The sequence below is a fragment of the Pseudophryne corroboree genome, chromosome 4, assembly GCF_028390025.1.
Source record: "Pseudophryne corroboree isolate aPseCor3 chromosome 4, aPseCor3.hap2, whole genome shotgun sequence".
Taxonomy (NCBI): domain Eukaryota; kingdom Metazoa; phylum Chordata; class Amphibia; order Anura; family Myobatrachidae; genus Pseudophryne; species Pseudophryne corroboree.
This window is the reverse complement of record NC_086447.1, coordinates 295926854-295945075: the sequence shown is the minus strand read 5'-3', so window position 1 is coordinate 295945075 and position 18222 is coordinate 295926854. Positions and strand designations below refer to the sequence as shown.

Genomic DNA, 18222 nt, shown 5'->3' with positions numbered 1-18222 from the left:
CATGACTGTGTGGATATTGAAGCATCCATTGAGAATGCTTTCTTCATATGCCTGCCAAAAACAGAAGTACACTGAGCTTCAGTGCCTACCGTATTGGAAAAGGAGTAAAGATGGTGGCACAACAGCTCGGATTCAGTGTCAAAGGGACTGAAAAAGAGACGCTAGTAAGGTATAGGAGTTGTAATTTTAATGTAGTGAACCAGTATTGTTACATTTTTGCTATTATCGTACACTGTGATCTTGTAAAGCACATGCTGAGAAAAGCTCCACAACACAAGCTCTTGATACTTAAATGTTAGCTACTCAGTGCTGTAAGCAGTCTTCTACATGTTCACAAACAATGAGTGAGCAATAGGTCTCATTATATGCTGATGCCCACAAGATCTGCACGCAGGGAGATAACCCCCAACTGAGAGCAGAGAAATCTGCATTCCTATAGCACATGGTACTTTGATGGATGTGCATAAAACCAGCACCAGATGCTCTGAAAACTAAAGCCTGGAATTTCATGCAGCTCAAGGGGAAAATAACTGCAGTTTTGCTATACACTTGTAAAGCATATGCAAGTCTTAATATGAATAAATATTCCACACACGCAGCAGAAACCATGCACTGCAACATTTAAAGCTTTCTATGTATTATGTACATTTTCCGCTAGCCAAGTGCTATTTTGCCCCATGTTTTCCTAGAACTATTAAGCGCAGACTTCAGTGTTACATATAAAGTGCAGTATTTGGAGACTATGCCCACTTACTGTAGACGCTACCAATACAAATCAGGCACATGCATCAAAGCGGGAAGCGTGTAAATTATCAACATATTCTACAAGAAAATTATATTTGTTAGACTTCTGATACAATTTCCAAGACTGATTTCCCGATTCTGTTAATTGCTACAGCTAATACATGTTTTAATTCGTTAAAGCTGTATTCCGAGAGATCAAATAAACATGTCTTGACTGGTGATGTGTTCATGTGCAAGCAGTAGAAAAAGTAGATTAATGTGAAGAAACATCAACGCGTCTATAGTAGACAGTCTAGACAGTCCCAGAACACTTCATACATTATAATTTCATGTATAGTGTGCGCTACATAATGGTGTACACCAGTGATTTATATTTAGCCAAAATTGCAGATATAACAGCTAGATTACTGTTTTCACAAAATGTAAACTTGTAATATTTAATATGATATATTTAAAAAATATATAATTGTGATGTGTTAATTACACATAATGGATCAGGTCTTCGTTTTATTTGTGAGAGGTATAATTGATGCTACTAGTCCCAATAAAATTTAAATATGATTATTCAGGTCACTTTTTTTTTCATATTGTAAATAAGGATTGTTTTATTCACATAGCCAATAGGGTGTTTATAGAGGTACCCGGTCTCTTGGTCGACCACACTTAGGTCGATAGTCATTAGGTCGACCACTAATGGTCGACATGGTTACTAGGTCGACATGAGTTTTTCACAATTTTTTATACTTTTTTGCACTTTTTCATACCTTACAATCCACGTGGACTACAATTGGAAGCAGTAACCTTTGCCGAATGCAGAGGTAGCGGAGCGAGGCACCTTGCCCGAAGCATGGCGAGGGGACACGGTGCACTAATTGGGGTTCCCGGTCACTTTACGAAGAAAGCGACAAAAAACCCTCCAAAAAACCTAATGTTGACCTTGTCCATGTCGACCTACTGCTTGTGTCAACCTATTTTGGGTGTCGACTTAGTTACTGTCGACCAATAGTGGTCGACCTAAATGTGGTCAACCTTATGAACCACACCCATTTATAGATGGCAAATGGCGTCGACAATCTTGTACTGGTAGCGTATGTCAAGGGGTCATCAAGGGTACATTAGATGGCAAGTTTATATTAGACACTCACAGCCAATAAGTCGAATGTAGATGATATGGGGTGTGTAGAGACCCGAGTGAATCTAGCAAAGTCTATCAGAGTATTTCTGAAATGGCCACAAGGTCACATAGTCCGATGGAATCCCAATTTCTGTCCTGTATTGTGGGAAGAAAATAAGCTGGTGGAGGGAGCGTGATATTTTGGCAGTGTTATGCTGGAAAACCATAGGATTAGTTATTCATATGAACATTCATTTGACACCACCTACTTAAACATCATTGCCGGCAAGGTACAACCTTTCATCCAAGTCAGATGATTAAATAAGAAGAGGCAACGTTTCGGGTCTGCATCAGGAGAATTTCTCTGGCACCCATTTGGACTTGATTACTGTATGGAGTGCCCACCTTCTGCAGCAAATATTATAGATACACATATTTACACACAAGCTCAGAATTGTACTGACGAAACACATAAGGTTCAGTGCCTGGCACACTGTGAAGAGACACCTTAAGCTACTTTGGGTATCATATTCTGTATGGAAGCTTGTCCTCATATGAATCAGTCACTTCTTTGAGATTTCTATCCACAACTGGGTAGGCTACAGTTTGGTGTCAGCTAGTTTGGTCACTTGCAGGGCAAGGTAAAATGATCCTATGGCATCGCTACCAGTTAGGCAATAAGGATAGTCTTGTAGACAGATGATTTATGTTGGATCACAAAGCTACAGATTATTATTTGAGCATTATTGTTCTAGTGTATTTGTAGAAGTTTAATAAATGTGTGTCTTCTGTTTCAGCTAACTATATCAATTTACCCGGCGTCAGTCAGGTTGGGTCATTATGACCCGGGCAGTTTTCACTTGTGTGTAAGGAATCTAATTCAGAACAAAGTGACCATTCGACAGTAAGTAAGGTAAATGAAGATCACGAAAGAGAAATGCGAAACAGAATCTGAGATTTCCTTGGAGAGTCTTGAGGATCTACCAGCAAAAAGTTCAAGGTGGACGGAAAAGGTGTCAAGTTTGTCCTGCAAGAAAAGATTGCAAGACCACCCACACATGCAGAAACTGTAACAAGTTTATTTGCCCCGAACATATTGTTCCATACTGTAGCAAGTGTGCTGACATGCTGCAAGAAAGTGATCAGTATAAGACTTTGCATTTATTTCCCAAAGATCTCGTATTCACTTACACCAAAACATAAAATTTATGTCAAAAAGTTTACTTTTATCTAGTTTAATAACAGTGAGACTAAGGATGTCTATTTTTGTTAATTATTTTCATAGTTTTTCAGAATAGTAAAATAAAGTTCCTAAGATGACTTCTAAGGTCTTTTATTTCACATAAATAACTTTTTTATGAGTCTTTTAACTAAAATATACTGATGGATCTACAAATCTTTGCAAAAAATAAGAAATGTGGGGTAAAATATTTCATGTAATTTCGACCCACCTGACTGCGTAACAATTTTCTACCGTACTGACGCCGGGTTAATGACAATTATCCAGTTAATACAAAACATACTTTTGGACGTATAACAACCCCTCTAATAGGAATTTGTGAATACATATTATAAGCCAGCAGTACTGTTGGGATTTTATTAAACAAAGGCAAATATTGTTTCTGACCTACTTGCGCATCTTAACTGACCAGCTAATATTTATCATGAGCATATTAGATAAAAAATATATTATTGGACGCTGCTATGGATATCTACAGTTCTAAATTTTTGTACATTTTTTCTTTGTTCTATACAATATTTAGTTTAAGCATGCTTTAGGTTTGTTTTTGGTTTGTACTTATAGATGATGCTATCATTCTGTGAACTTACATTTATAGAGATTTTGGTTTATATAGCTGCAATGTGATGAATGCAAGTAATTAATTTATTACCTATAGATGCCTTAAGAGTATAATTGATGTCTGGACTTTGTTTACATTACATATTATAACCAAAAATAAAAAGGCAGAATCATGTCCCATTTCATATTGAAAGACACATTGCCTTTATTAGCATCAAAGGGGCATATTCAATTGTTTTTGCATGCCCTGCTGTGTCTTTAGCAATGGGTATCTAACGGAACTATTCAATTGTTGCACCAATCAGACGCCCATTGCCAGTTAAGGCGCCTGTCAGCTCTGAGTCTGAATGGGCGTCCAAGGTCCGGGTCTGGGCACTTTGGGTTCCCAAACTACTGACTTAACACATTTTTGTGTTAAAATGTGAATGCCGCGGCTAATGGACATCTATCGGAGCAACAATTGAATAGCTCTGATAGAAGAACATTCCTTCAAATGGCCAGCAGGTGGCGCATGCCACAACTGAATCGGTCCCAAAGAGTTTATCTGTTCTAGACAAACAAACACTACTGACGGCATACCTTCAGTACGTCATATAAAGATTTTATTAAAATAAAACAAAAATTGCAGTTACATAACATATCACATTGTGTTTTTGTCGCTACATGCAGACAGTGTTACAGTGCACAGTTTCTGGAACAGTGTATTACAATGGACTGCACACAGCAGAACAGCTAAAAATAATGCACTATACAAGCTCTAAGCTCCTGCCTAAAAATCAGCATGTTCAGAACAGTTTCATAGCACTACACCAAAATTATGCAGAAGTTGTATTCGGTCTTGTACTACTAGCTATCAAATATACAGTCACTGCATAAGTGTTCTGTGGGGTCATGTTTAGGGCCTTAAAGCTTTCAATGGTGGACCATGAATAAAATAAGATGAATATTTTCCCTTTAAAAAAATAAAATAAAAAAGCTATGTTCTCAAATGGGTCTTCAACCTCGGCTTTCTACCAATTATTTTTTGTTTTCATGGCTAATTAAGGCCAAATGAATCTAGCTAATGTGGAGTTTAGGACTTCAACAACAAGAATAAAAACAACATCCCCCACCCTAAAGAAACAATAAAAACATTTATTTGTGATAATAAAAGGAGATGTTTTGTGCAATGAAACAAATATAAAAAATGCATACAAACTTACAATCCTACACAACAAGGAACAGTTCAAGGTAAAAAGACACAAAATATAAAAGGATAAAAAAAAAATGTAAAAGAAGATATCAGTAACATCAATCCATTAACATAGAGGAATCATTTGGTGATTTCGGTCATGTAATGATAGGATTTAAAGCCTCAAACACAAGATAAGAGAATTTAAAATTTGCATATGTCCACTGCAACCAAACTCCCTCAAGCCACCTTAAGATTATTAAGTGTTGTTTTGCAGTAAGTAGGCGGTGCAACTTATTGTAAAGGTTTCACAAAGGTCAGACATAGATCCTTCTGCTGCCAGGTAACACGCAATGATCTCCATTAATAGCATTCCAAGCATGTATCTGTCTGTGAGTAACATAGTAGGGTGAATGAGTTCATTTGCTATTGCAAACCATGAGGCCTGCATTAACCACATAACTCCCCAGTCTATCGGTTACATACAACCTGGGTGAACTAGAGACTCACAACATTGAATAAATAATGAGACTCTGGCACAAGTTATTGATAAATAAGCCTCATAATGCTTTGGTTATAAACATTTTGTAGCAATTTAAACCCAGTGAACATTATCCAATTCTGGATTACTTGATCTAACCACATGTATGATGTTCCTTATAATATAACAAATATTGAATTATACATCCAGTGCAAAACAATCTACGGTAAAAAAAATATAAAGTAATAAAAAAAAGTGTTAATTGTAACCACAGTTGTTAAAAACCAAGAATAAGCACTAAGGAGCCCCTGATAAAGATGACTGGCTGCACATGCAGCTTAGCATCATACGTTAAAGGACATGGTATTAAAAAACAAAAATAGTATTTACTTGGCAAGTAATTTAAGAATTAGAACCCCAATATATCACTGTTACTACTGTGCACAGATGTGACCAAGCAAACAAAAGGTGTAAGATTTACAAACCTTGTTGTTTATTAATGTTTCATTAATGTAGCCAGTATGCTGCACTTGTCTAGGAACCGTTGTACTATTCAGGGAAACTCATTAACACATCTGCCGGATATCTGACAGATTAAAATGGATTAAATTTCCATGTTTTGAATGTAGATCCCCCCCCCCCCAAAAAAAAAAAAAAAAAAAAAAATCAATCAAACTAGAAGCCCTACCTCCAGTACAAGCACAGCACAGCAGCTACTGATGACAAAGCCAGCATTCCCAGCACGGACAATACACAGCCAATGTTAGCTACACTGACCATGCTTCTGATATTAACGTTAGACTATATTTACACTTTACTATTAGAAGACAACTAAAACACAGAAGACAATGGAGACACTTAGTGATGTGAACCATTGCACTATCGGTGGGAAGATATTTTTTAAGAGCCCAACACAATTCTTAAAAGAAGAAAAAAGGCAAACAGCTACTAGAACGTTCCAGAACTAAAATATATATATTTATATATAACAAGCAAATACAATTAAGACTCATGCATGCTCTAAGAGAAATGATGAATTTGGCACCAATATATTACACTAAACTCAATGTTTTTGCAGCATGAATTCCCAACAGTTACATGGACTAATGTAATCAGTCACAAGAGAGAGGTTTGTTTGTCCGAAGCACAACCTTTGCCAGCTGCTCTCTCTCTCTCCTCCCATAACCATCTGTAACATACATACATTTTACACAACATGCCTTGAACAACTGATCTTCCTGAGGACCATTACAAATAATTGATGTCACTTTGGTGGTCTTCATTTGAATATGACAATCACAATTAACAGTTCCGCGGTGAATGATCTGTAACCTCTACATCACCAGCCCTAAACACCTACCATGCCGCCAACAGATTTATTTGGCTCAAAACTAAATAGGATTTATGCAGCTAAATACCAAAACGTAGTGCTAATGTGTAAAAGGACTCATCATTAACCTTGTCATTTTGGCATGTCTTCAATCTCTGTTGAACGGCTAGTTCATTTCTCTCATACATGGAAGGAAAAATACTATTACTTTCAGATACCGAAAATTACCATTTAATAACAGTGACAGGGCCTGTAAAACGTATTCATTATTTCCCTTAATAATATTGTGTAAGGAAACATAAAGGGACATATTGTGAAAGGGAGCGAAAGCACAAACTCAAATATTTATGTACACACGTTAAATACATTCCATCTTAAGTGTCCAGCAGGTTTGAGTTTTCCGATTGGAGGAAAGAGAGAGACGAGGCACTGAAATTCCAGTAAAATGTTAATAGGCTCTTAAATAATCAAGCAGCTGTACACAGAGAATCTTTCCCTCCATACGAGAACAAAATTCCAAAGCCACACAGGAATGATCATTGCTGTATAAGATGGAATACGTAATGCGTTAATAAATTTACCTAAGATTGGTTTTTCAAAGCAGACAGCTTTAAGGGCTGAATTTAAAGAGACAATAGTAATACACACAAAGCAAGCCTGAATTTTGCATGTATTGCTATTGCCCTTTTAAACCCAGCCCTCAAAGCCGCTGACTTTGAAAAAACGATCTTTAGTAATTTTACCCCCACATGTCACTATATTCCACTATTCATTACATTTAAACACAGTCTCATTAAGTTTATAGTTTATTCATTTTTCCGATGTGTAGTAGCATGTTAGGCTGTGTTCTAGCTGTGGCCTTTGTGCGGCAGAAGCGGTCCTATTCATCATACGCATTCCTCAGCAGACATCAAGAGAGGATTGATGTATTCAAAACCCTCAAATTCAGATTGGTCAATCTTCCTCATCACATCCCTGGTAGAATAAGAGAAGACATCAGTAACAAGCTGGAAAAGCAGGGTGTAAAATACTGTGCAATCACACTACATGGGGGGCCTGTTATCAAGATCAAATGGGAAGGAGAAGCAAGCTTGTATTATTGGTGCCAATTACTGGTGTAAATGAGTCTTTCTCCAGTCTAGTTAAATCATTACATTATATATTTTTATAGTGGGAATATTCACATGCCATCCAGGTGTGGATGTTAATAACTCCTTTGATGTATTGTAGATTTGCAAAGACCATACTGCAGCAAGCAAATTATCATATAAAAACATTGTTCCCATATTATCATTTTTATTCTGATCTTACTACTTATTAAGGGCAAAGCTAGGTGTGACTGGGCCTGGGAGATGCTGGTGCCCGCAAGCTACCACTGGCATGCGTGTGTGGGGGGCAACAACATAGATCTACAGGTTCCATAGTCATTGCTAGCCCTGCAACCCCTATAACAATCCTGAATACTGAAAGTTCTGATCATGAATGGGGGGTCTGATGGCCCTGTGGAGAGGGTCAGTTATACTGGGCACGCACTAGGCAACATAACGGCCGTTTGAGCAAATGGGCTGCATACTGCAAGCGGGTTAGTCAAGGTATACAAATAATACGCCTGTGAACTACGCTGTGCACAGACATATTGCGCCAGCTGTGCAGCACTGCCGATGAGCGATACAGTATATTAGGCCTGGCCATCCTGTGGCTCTCCAGCTGTTGTGAAACTACACACCCCAGCATTCCCGGCCACAGTTTTAACATTCCATAATAGCAACAGCATGCTGTGACCTGCAGTTTCACAAGAGCTGGAGAGCCGCAGGTTGGCCAGTCCTGCAGTATATCTTCCGATATATCAGTGTATCTGGCTGTATATACAGACAGTCTTTATATATGGAATTTTGTATCTGGTTAGGTACGTCTAATTTATCTAAAATATAGGTCACTGGGGGTGCTCCCCTAGAGTTATAAATGTTAATTGGATAAAACAAGAAGAAAAAAGCTACTTTTGTGGGGAGACTTAAAGTATAAGCTTATTTCTATAATATTAAAATATATACAGCTCTCAAGGAACACTGCAAGTGTGTCTTTCAGGTACAAAGTGCTACTTGCTCATAAGCATATATACACGTACAGTACAATGCGTTTCAAGATTTATGTAGAGCATTATCACAAAAGTTGCATAAATATGTATTCCAAGCACTTTACAACTTGTTTCAATATTCAAAATAGTATCTGTAAAGTCATATGAATATTTCTACATGCAATACAAACTGAATCTACATGTGATACAATACAAATATATACATAAATGTATAACAAAAACCACACCTTTGTATGCCAGATGTTGCATTCCTGACGTTATTTCCATGTTCTAAGACCCTAACTTTTAGAGCTCTAGTAATCATTCCTACATATTTTAGTCCACATTCACATCCAAGCGGTAGATTATACCCGTGTTGCGATTGGAAAAAACCAAAACTTTTGTTTCCATCTCCTCTCCATTCCGGTCTGTTGTCTTGTGTTTTTTAACTATATATGTATAGGCTTTGCATGTGTTGCAGGTATATGTACCTTTTATTTTCTACTAGCGTTTGCGCGCAGCATCACTCACGTGGATATCTGTTATTATTTAGTGGAACTCATTTTACAAACACAGTAATGGCATCTAATATTGTGATGCATACTAATTAGTGATTAATAGGGGTCATTCTGACACGTTCGTTCGCTGCTTTTTATCGCAGCTGAGCGAACGGGTACCCACTGCGCATGCGCCGGCGCCGGGCTGCGATCGCCTCTACCTGATTGACAGGCAGAGGCGGTCGCTGGGCGGGAGGGGGCGGAACGGCGGCGTTTGGCCGCCGTTTCGAGGGTGCAGCTGGACGGTGCGGGGGGTGGCCTGCAGCGGCTGCGTGACATCATATGCAGCCACTGCGGGCCGGGGAGCGACGAGTAGCTCCTGGCCAGCACGCTAAAGCTGCACCGGTCGGGAGCTACTCTTGAAGTGCAAAGGCATCGCCGCTGTGCGATGCCTTGGGACTTCTGCAGGGTGGGCCGGCACTGACATGCGGGGCGGACTAGCCCTGTGCCGGGGCGTCCCCCGCATGTCAGTGTGAATGATCGTAGCTGTGCTAAATTTAGCACAGCTACGATCATCTCGGAATGAGGGCCAATAAATGGTTGGATTGTCCTGCAAAACAGATCTTGAGAATTATATTTTATATATATATATATATATATATATATATATATATACACACACATATATATATATATATATATATATATACACACACACACACACACACATAATAACGTTTCAATGTTATTTCATCAACATTTTCATCAGGGCATGCCCTGATGAAAATGTTGATGAAATAACATTGAAACGTCGGCCTATTGGAGCTGTCTTGTGTTTTTCTTGCCGTGAGTGCCGCCGGATCATTCCTCGCTCTCTCTCTCTCTCTCTATATATATATATATATATATATATATATATGTACACACATATACATATACACACACACACACACACACACACACACACACACACACACACTGATTCAAAGGTGTCAGTCCACCCTTTTGTTTCAAAAACTGTGCAGGGAATGGGAAAACTGAATACTCCAGTAAGGTATGGGTGAGGAGGGCTATCTTTTAGGGTATGTACCGAACATGGACGGCATCTTGAAATCGTCCATCTTGAATCTAAATCAGTTTTTTCAAATGGAAAGGGGGTCGTGTAACATGTCAAACAACATCAAAATTTGCTGAAAAGTTCATTGCTGCAAACAGATTTGAAATAGCAGTTATGGTTCAAAAGCTACAACACTTTTTTTGTGGGAATTACAGGCTGAACTGTCCTCCATAAAGGACAGTCATTTAATGTGTTCAACATGTTGTCCCTCTTGGTCAACACAAATTCTGACACAGGTACTGGAGTGACCAGAATCCACACTGGATGGAACTTTCCAAGGTTGTGGGTAACGTAAAGGTTATGGTGTGGGATATGGGGTAACCGTGTAATTGGACCCATTTTCATTGACCAGAACCTAAATGCACAATGCTACTTCAAAATGCTGCAAGAAGTGGTGTTCCCCTCAGTTCTGAATGAAGATGGCAGCTTCCCTGTTACTTTCAGCAGGATGGGGCTCCACCACACTACGGAGCAGCTGTTCGTCAGTGGTTAGATGGTCAATTTCCTGGTCATTGGATTGGCCGACATGGTTCAGTGGAATGGCCCACCCAGATCACCTGACCTCACACCACTTGACTTTTATCTGTGGGGTCACTTAAAGCAACATGTGTATGCGGAGAAAATAAGAAACAGACATCTCCAGCAACGCTTTGAAGAAGCGTGGGCCAGCATTTCTGCGGAAATTCTTCTGTGAGTGCATGACGACTGGATCCAGCGCCTTCGAATTTGTGTTGACCAAGAGGGACAACATGTTGAACACATTAAATGACTGTCCTTTATGGAGAACAGTTCACCCTGTAATTTCAACAAATAAAGTGTTGTAACTTTTGATCCATAACTGCTATTTCAAATCTGTTTGCAGCAATAAACTTTTCAGCAAATGCTGATGTTTGGTGTTTGACATGTTACACGACCCCCTTTCCATTTGAAAAAACTGACTTAGACTCCAGATGGCGCCCATGTTCGGTACATACCCTAAAACAGGCATGTCCAAACTGCGGCCCTCCAGCTGTTGAGAAACTAAACATCCCAGCATGCCCTGACACAGCTTTAGTATTCTCTGACAGCAAAACTGTGTTAGGGCATGCTGGGATATGTAGTTTCACAACAGCTGGAGGGCCGCAGTTTGGACATGCCTGCCCTAAAAGATAGCCAATCTTAACCAAACCTTACTGGAGTATTCAAATTTCCCATTTCCTGCACAGTTTTTGAAACAAAAGGGTGTACTGCGACTTTTGAATCACCCTGTATATATATCTATGTATTTATATATGCATACTATATAAATGTCGACCTATGGGGTGTGCAATATATGTACAGTATATACTGTATATTTATATACATAGAGTCATTTTGGAATTGAGGAGCGTGTGCAAATTCAAAAATAATTTTGTTGGCCTCCATTGTTCATAAACAGTCCCCAGAAGTACATCTGTCCCCCCCCCCAAAAAAAAATAATAATAATTAAAAAAAAAAAATTATATATATATATATATATATATATATATATATAGAGAGAGAGAGAGAGAGAGAGAGAGAGAGAGAGAGAGAGAGAGAGAGAGAATCATTTTTGGTTTGAGGAGTGTCAAGGGTCTGTACAAACACATCCATTACAACTTTATTATAAGTATAGCTATACATGCTTGTTCCTTATTTGTTGAAAATTACTTTTGACGATATCCAGATGATAACATTAGATGACAAGATCTCCTCCAGCTCATAGCTACTTTCTCATCCAAATGGGTCTTGAGATCCTGATCCATTAATAGGATTTGCCAATGGTTTTGGACAGTGCCGTTTATTGCGGCGGGCGAGCCACGCAACCGCACAGGGCGCCCACCGCGGCACTTCTTCAGCACTAAATCCCCCCTCCCCTCTCCTCCCGAGTGCCCAGCTCGGGGGGCAGGGTTTCGCGGAATGACGCGTTTGCGTCGTGACGTCACGACGCAAACGCGTCATTCCGCGAAACCCCGCCCCCCGAGCTGGGCGCTCGGGAGGAGGGAGAAGGGGCAGCCAAGCCAGCCGGCGCCGCGCAGACGAGGGAGAGGCGGTTGAAGAGCGGGAAGAACCCTTCAAATGTAAGTCAGCCCCTCTCCCTCTCTCTCCCTCCCTCCCTCCCCCCTCACCACCACCACCTGCCGTACTGTGTAAAATGGGGACACCTGTCTTCGGAATGTGCAAAATGGGGACACTTGCCTGCCGTAATATGTAAAATGGGGACGCAGTCTGCCGGAATGTGTAAAATGGGGGCACTTTCCTGCCGTACTGTGTAAAACTGGGATACTTTCCTGCCGCAACGTGTAAAATGGGGACACTTTCCTGCCGCAATGTGTAAAATGGGGGCACGTGCCAGCCGCAATGTGTAAAATGGGGGCACTTGCCTGCCGTACTGTGTAAAATGGGGGCACGTGCCTGCCGCAATGTGTAAAATGGGGACTCTTGCCTGCCGTACTGTGTAAAATGGGGGCACGTGCCTGCCGCAATGTGTAAAATGGGGACACTTGCCTGCCGCAATGTGTAAAATGGGGACACTTGCCTGCCGCAATGTGTAAAATGGGGACACTTGCCTGCCGCAATGTGTAAAATGGGGACACTTGCCTGCTGTACTGTGTAAAATGGGGGCACGTGCCTTCCACAATGTGTAAAATGGGGACACTTGCCTGCCGTACTGTATAAAATGGGGACACTTTCCTGCCGCAATGTGTAAAATGGGGACACTTTCCTGCCGCAATGTGTAAAATGGGGGCACGTGCCAGCCGCAATGTGTAAAATGGGGACACTTGCTTGCCGTACTGTGTAAAATGGGGGCACGTGCCTGCCACAATGTGTAAAATGGGGACACTTGCCTGCCGTACTGTGTAAAATGGGGACACTTGCCTGCCGTACTGTGTAAAATGGGGACACTTTCCTGCCGCAATGTGTAAAATGGGGACACTTGCCTGCCGTACTGTGTAAAATGGAGGCACGTGCCTGCCGCAATGTGTAAAATGGGGACACTTGCCTGCCGTACTGTGTAAAATGGGGGCAAGTGCCTGCCGCAATGTGTAAAATGGGGACTCTTGCCTGCCGTACTGTGTAAAATGGGGGCACGTGCCTTCCACAATGTGTAAAATGGGGACACTTGCCTGCCGTACTGTATAAAATGGGGACACTTTCCTGCCGCAATGTGTAAAATGGGGACATTTTCCTGCCGCAATGTGTAAAATGGGGGCACGTGCCTGCCGCAATGTGTAAAATGGGGACACTTGCCTGCCGTACTGTGTAAAATGGGGGCACGTGCCTGCCACAATGTGTAAAATGGGGACACTTGCCTGCCGTACTGTGTAAAATGGGGACACTTGCCTGCCGTACTGTGTAAAATGGGGACACTTGCATGCCGTACTGTGTAAAATGGAGTCGCGTGCCTGCTGTAATGTGTAAAATGAGGCCTTTTTTTTTTTTTATCCTGTGGTGGCCGTGATGATGAGATCAGATGAGGCCACGCCCATCTTAAAGCCATGCCCATTTTAACTAGGCCACGCCCCCTTGCATGGTTTTCCTCTTTATATCTATGGGGGGGCATTTTTTCTTATGTTTATATGGGGGGGGGGGGTGCATTTTTAAATCTCGCACTGGGAGCCAAATTGGCTAGAAACGGCCCTGGTTTTGGATTATTTGTTTTATATCTTGCCCACAAATCTTACTTGGTTGTTCTGCTTGGGTTTCTTATTTGTTGGAAAACTAAGTGTTCATCTTTTAATTTTGGATGTAAGACCGAGGGCTTTCTTAATGCTCTTATGACTGTAGCCTGTGTCACAAAGTCTTGCTACCAACTGTTTGCTTCTTTTCTTAAAGGTTGTACCATCGGAGCAATTTCTCTATAAACCCAGAAATTATGCTACACAATGGAAGAACCACTAGGAAAGATCCAGATTTTTTGTGTATGTTGGGGAGCATGTAAATGTTGGTACCTTGGGATTGCCAACTTTAAGGTACCCCTGTTTCTGTTTGGAAATGGTGTTATTTTTGGGGCCTACGGTTATCATTCTGGTGTACTGTACTTGCAATGTAGCCATTTCTAACATGATAGATCTAAAAGTTGTCTGAAGGCTTCCTTGGTGTATTTTTCTTTTGGCCATGGCACTATGTTACCTCTTTATCAAGAAAGTTTTAAGATGATGCTGTCCCATTATTTTAATTCTTGTAGTGCCGCCTTCTTATTTCTGGCGAGGTTGTGATCAAATTCTGGTTTATCTTTATTGTCCAGGTCTGCTGAGATGATTTCTTTGAAGTCCCTAACCTCTGGACAGATAATGTCTTGAGGGAATAAAGGTGATCTTTTTCCTACAAATTGGTCTTTTGGACAATTTGTGTATAGCTGTGTGTCTTCTTGTGGTTTATAAGCTCCTCAAGGGTTTCTACAGCTAGAAGTTCATCTTCAGAGGTAAGAGTGGATGGGTCATCATCATTATTCGTTAAATCCTAGTTGGATATGTTAGGGTATATGATTTTCCACTTGCATGTATACTTATTTTCATGATACCATTGGTAATTTATAAAAGTGTACTGAATAATAAGAATTTACTTACCGATAATTCTATTTCTCGTAGTCCGTAGTGGATGCTGGGAACTCCGTAAGGACCAGGGGGGAATAGCGGCTCCGCAGGAGACTGGGCACAAAAGTAAAAGCTTTAGGACTACCTGGTGTGCACTGGCTCCTCCCCCTATGACCCTCCTCCAAGCCTCAGTTAGGATACTGTGCCCGGACGAGCGTACACAATAAGGAAGGATATTGAATCCCGGGTAAGACTCATACCAGCCACACCAATCACACCGTACAACCTGTGATCTGAACCCAGTTAACAGCATGATAACAGAGGAGCCTCTGAAAAGATGGCTCACAACAATAATAACCCGATTTAGTTAACAATAACTATGTACAAGTATTGCAGACAATCCGCACTTGGGATGGGCGCCCAGCATCCACTACGGACTACGAGAAATAGAATTATCGGTAAGTAAATTCTTATTTTCTCTGACGTCCTAGTGGATGCTGGGAACTCCGTAAGGACCATGGGGATTATACCAAAGCTCCCAAACGGGCGGGAGAGTGCGGATGACTCTGCAGCACCAAATGAGAGAACTCCAGGTCCTCCTCAGCCAGGGTATCAAATTTGTAGAATTTTACAAACGTATTTGCTCCTGACCAAGTAGCTGCTCGGCAAAGTTGTAAAGCCGAGACCCCTCGGGCAGCCGCCCAAGATGAGCCCACCTCCCTTGTGGAGTGGGCATTTACAGATTTTTGGCTGTGGCAGGCCTGCCACAGAATGTGCAAGCTGAATTGTACTACAAATCCAACGAACAATAGTCTGCTTAGAAGCAGGAGCACCCAGCTTGTTGGGTGCATACAGGATAAACAGCGAGTCAGATTTTCTGACTCCAGCCGTCCTGGAAACATATATTTTCAGGGCCCTGACAACGTCTAGCAACTTGGAGTCCTCCAAGTCCCTAGTAGCCGCAGGCACCTCCATAGGTTGGTTCAGGTGAAACGCTGAAACCACCTTAGGGAGAAACTGAGGACGAGTCCTCAATTCCGCCCTGTCCGAATGGAAAATCAGATAAGGGCTTTTACAGGATAAAGCCGCCAATTCTGACACGCGCCTGGCCCAGGCCAGGGCCAACAGCATGACCACCTTCCATGTGAGATATTTTAACTCCACAGATTTAAGTGGTTCAAACCAATGTGACTTTTGGAACCCAAAAACTACATTGAGATCCCAAGGTGCCACTGGAGGCACAAAAGGAGGCTGTATATACAGTACCCCTTTTACAAACGTCTGAACTTCAGGGACTGAAGCTAGTTCTTTTTGGAAGAAAATTGACAGGGCCGAAATTTGAACCTTAATGGACCCCAATTTCAGGCCCATAGACACTCCTGTTTGCAGGAAATGTAGGAATCGACCCAGTTGAAATTCCTCCGTCGGCCTTACTGGCCTCGCACCACGCAACATATTTTCGCCAAATGCGGTGATAATGTTTTGCGGTTACATCCTTCCTGGCTTTGATCAGGATAGGGATGACTTCATCCGGAATGCCTTTTTCCTTCAGGATCCGGCGTTCAACCGCCATGCCGTCAAACGCAGCCGCGGTAAGTCTTGGAACAGACAGGGTCCTTGCTGGAGCAGGTCCCTTCTTAGAGGTAGAGGCCACGGATCCTCCGTGAGCATCTCTTGAAGTTCCGGTTACCAAGTCCTTCTTGGCCAATCCGGAGTCACAAATATAGTGCTTACTCCTCTCCATCTTATAATTCTCAGTACCTTGTGTATGAGAGGCAGAGGATGGAACACATACACTGACCGGTACACCCACGGTGTTACCAGAGCGTCTACAGCTATTGCCTGATCTGCTGAGGAAGTCTGCTTCCCAGTTGTCCATTCCCGGAATGAACACTGCTGACAGTGCTATCACATGATTTTCCGCCCAGCGAAGAATCCTTGCAGCTTCTGCCATTGCCCTCCTGCTTCTTGTGCCACCCTGTCTGTTTACGTGGGTGACTGCCGTGATGTTGTCCGACTGGATCAACACCGGCTGACCTTGAAGCAGAGGTCTTGCTAAGCTTAGAGCATTGTAAATGGCCCTTAGCTTCAGGATATTTATGTGAAGTGATGTCTCCAGGCTTGACCATAAGCCCTGGAAATTCCTTCCCTGTGTGACTGCTCCCCAGCCTCGCAGGCTGGCATCCGTGGTCACCAGGACCCAGTCCTGAATGCCGAATCTGCGGCCCTCTAGAAGATGAGCACTCTGCAACCACCACAGGAGGGACACCCTTGTCCTTGGTGACAGGGTTATCCGCTGATGCATCTGAAGATGCGACCCGGACCATTTGTCCAGCAGGTGCCACTGGAAAGTTCTTGCGTGGAATCTGCCGAATGGGATTGCTTCGTAGGAAGCCACCATTTTTCCCAGAACCCTTGTGCATTGATGCACTGAGACTTGGCTCGGTTTTAGGAGGTTCCTGACTAGCTCGGATAACTCCCTGGCTTTCTCCTCCGGGAGAAACACCTTTTTCTGGACTGTGTCCAGGATCATCCCTAGGAACAGAAGACGAGTCGTCGGAACCAGCTGCGATTTTGGATTGAGAATCCAACCGTGCTGCCGCAACACTACCTGAGATAGTGCTACACCGACCTCCAACTGTTCTCTGGATCTTACCCTTATCAGGAGATCGTCCAAGTAAGGGATAACTAAAACTCCCTTCCTTCGAAGGAGTATCATCATTTCGGCCGTTACCTTGGTAAAGACCCGGGGTGCCGTGGACCATCCAAACGGCAGCGTCTGAAACTGATAGTGACAGTTCTGTACCACAAACCTGAGGTACCCTTGGTGAGAAGGGTAAATTGGGACATGAAGGTAAGCATCCTTGATGTCCCGAGACATCATGTAGTCCCCTTCTTCCAGGTTCGCAATCACTGCTCTGAGTGACTCCAACTTGAATTTGAACCTCCGTATGTAAGTGTTCAAAGATTTTAGATTTAGAATCGGTCTCACCGAGCCGTCCGGCTTCGGTACCACAACAGTGTGGAATAATACCCCGTTCCCTGTTGCAGGAGGGGTACCTTGATTATCACCTGCTGGGAATACAGCTTGTGAATGGCTTCCAAAACTGCCTCCCTGTCAGAGGGAGACGTCGGTAAAGCCGACTTTAGGAAAACGGCGAGGGGGAGACGTCTCGAATTCCAATTTGTACCCCTGAGATATCACCTGAAGGATCCAGGGGTCTACTTGCGAGTGAGCCCACTGCGCGCTGAAATTCATTGAGACGGGCCCCCACCGTGCCTGATTCTGCTTGTAAAGCCCCAGCGTCATACTGAGGGCTTGGCAGAGGCGGGAGAGGGCTTCTGTTCCTGGAAACTG

General features: G+C 42.3%; 1 protein-coding gene across 3 annotated transcripts in view; it reads right to left on the bottom strand.

Annotated features, from left to right (window-relative positions):
- Positions 1–4239: 4239 nt before the first annotated feature.
- PRKCI (protein kinase C iota) overlaps positions 4240–18222 on the bottom strand; it is a 418248-nt gene continuing 404265 nt past the window's right edge. For all 3 annotated transcript variants that reach the window (XM_063916222.1, XM_063916220.1, XM_063916221.1), the window contains one exon: positions 4240–7616. In XM_063916222.1, the coding sequence (XP_063772292.1) occupies positions 7529–7616 (88 nt within the window). In that variant the 3' untranslated portion in view covers positions 4240–7528. The remainder of the gene's footprint in view (positions 7617–18222) is intronic.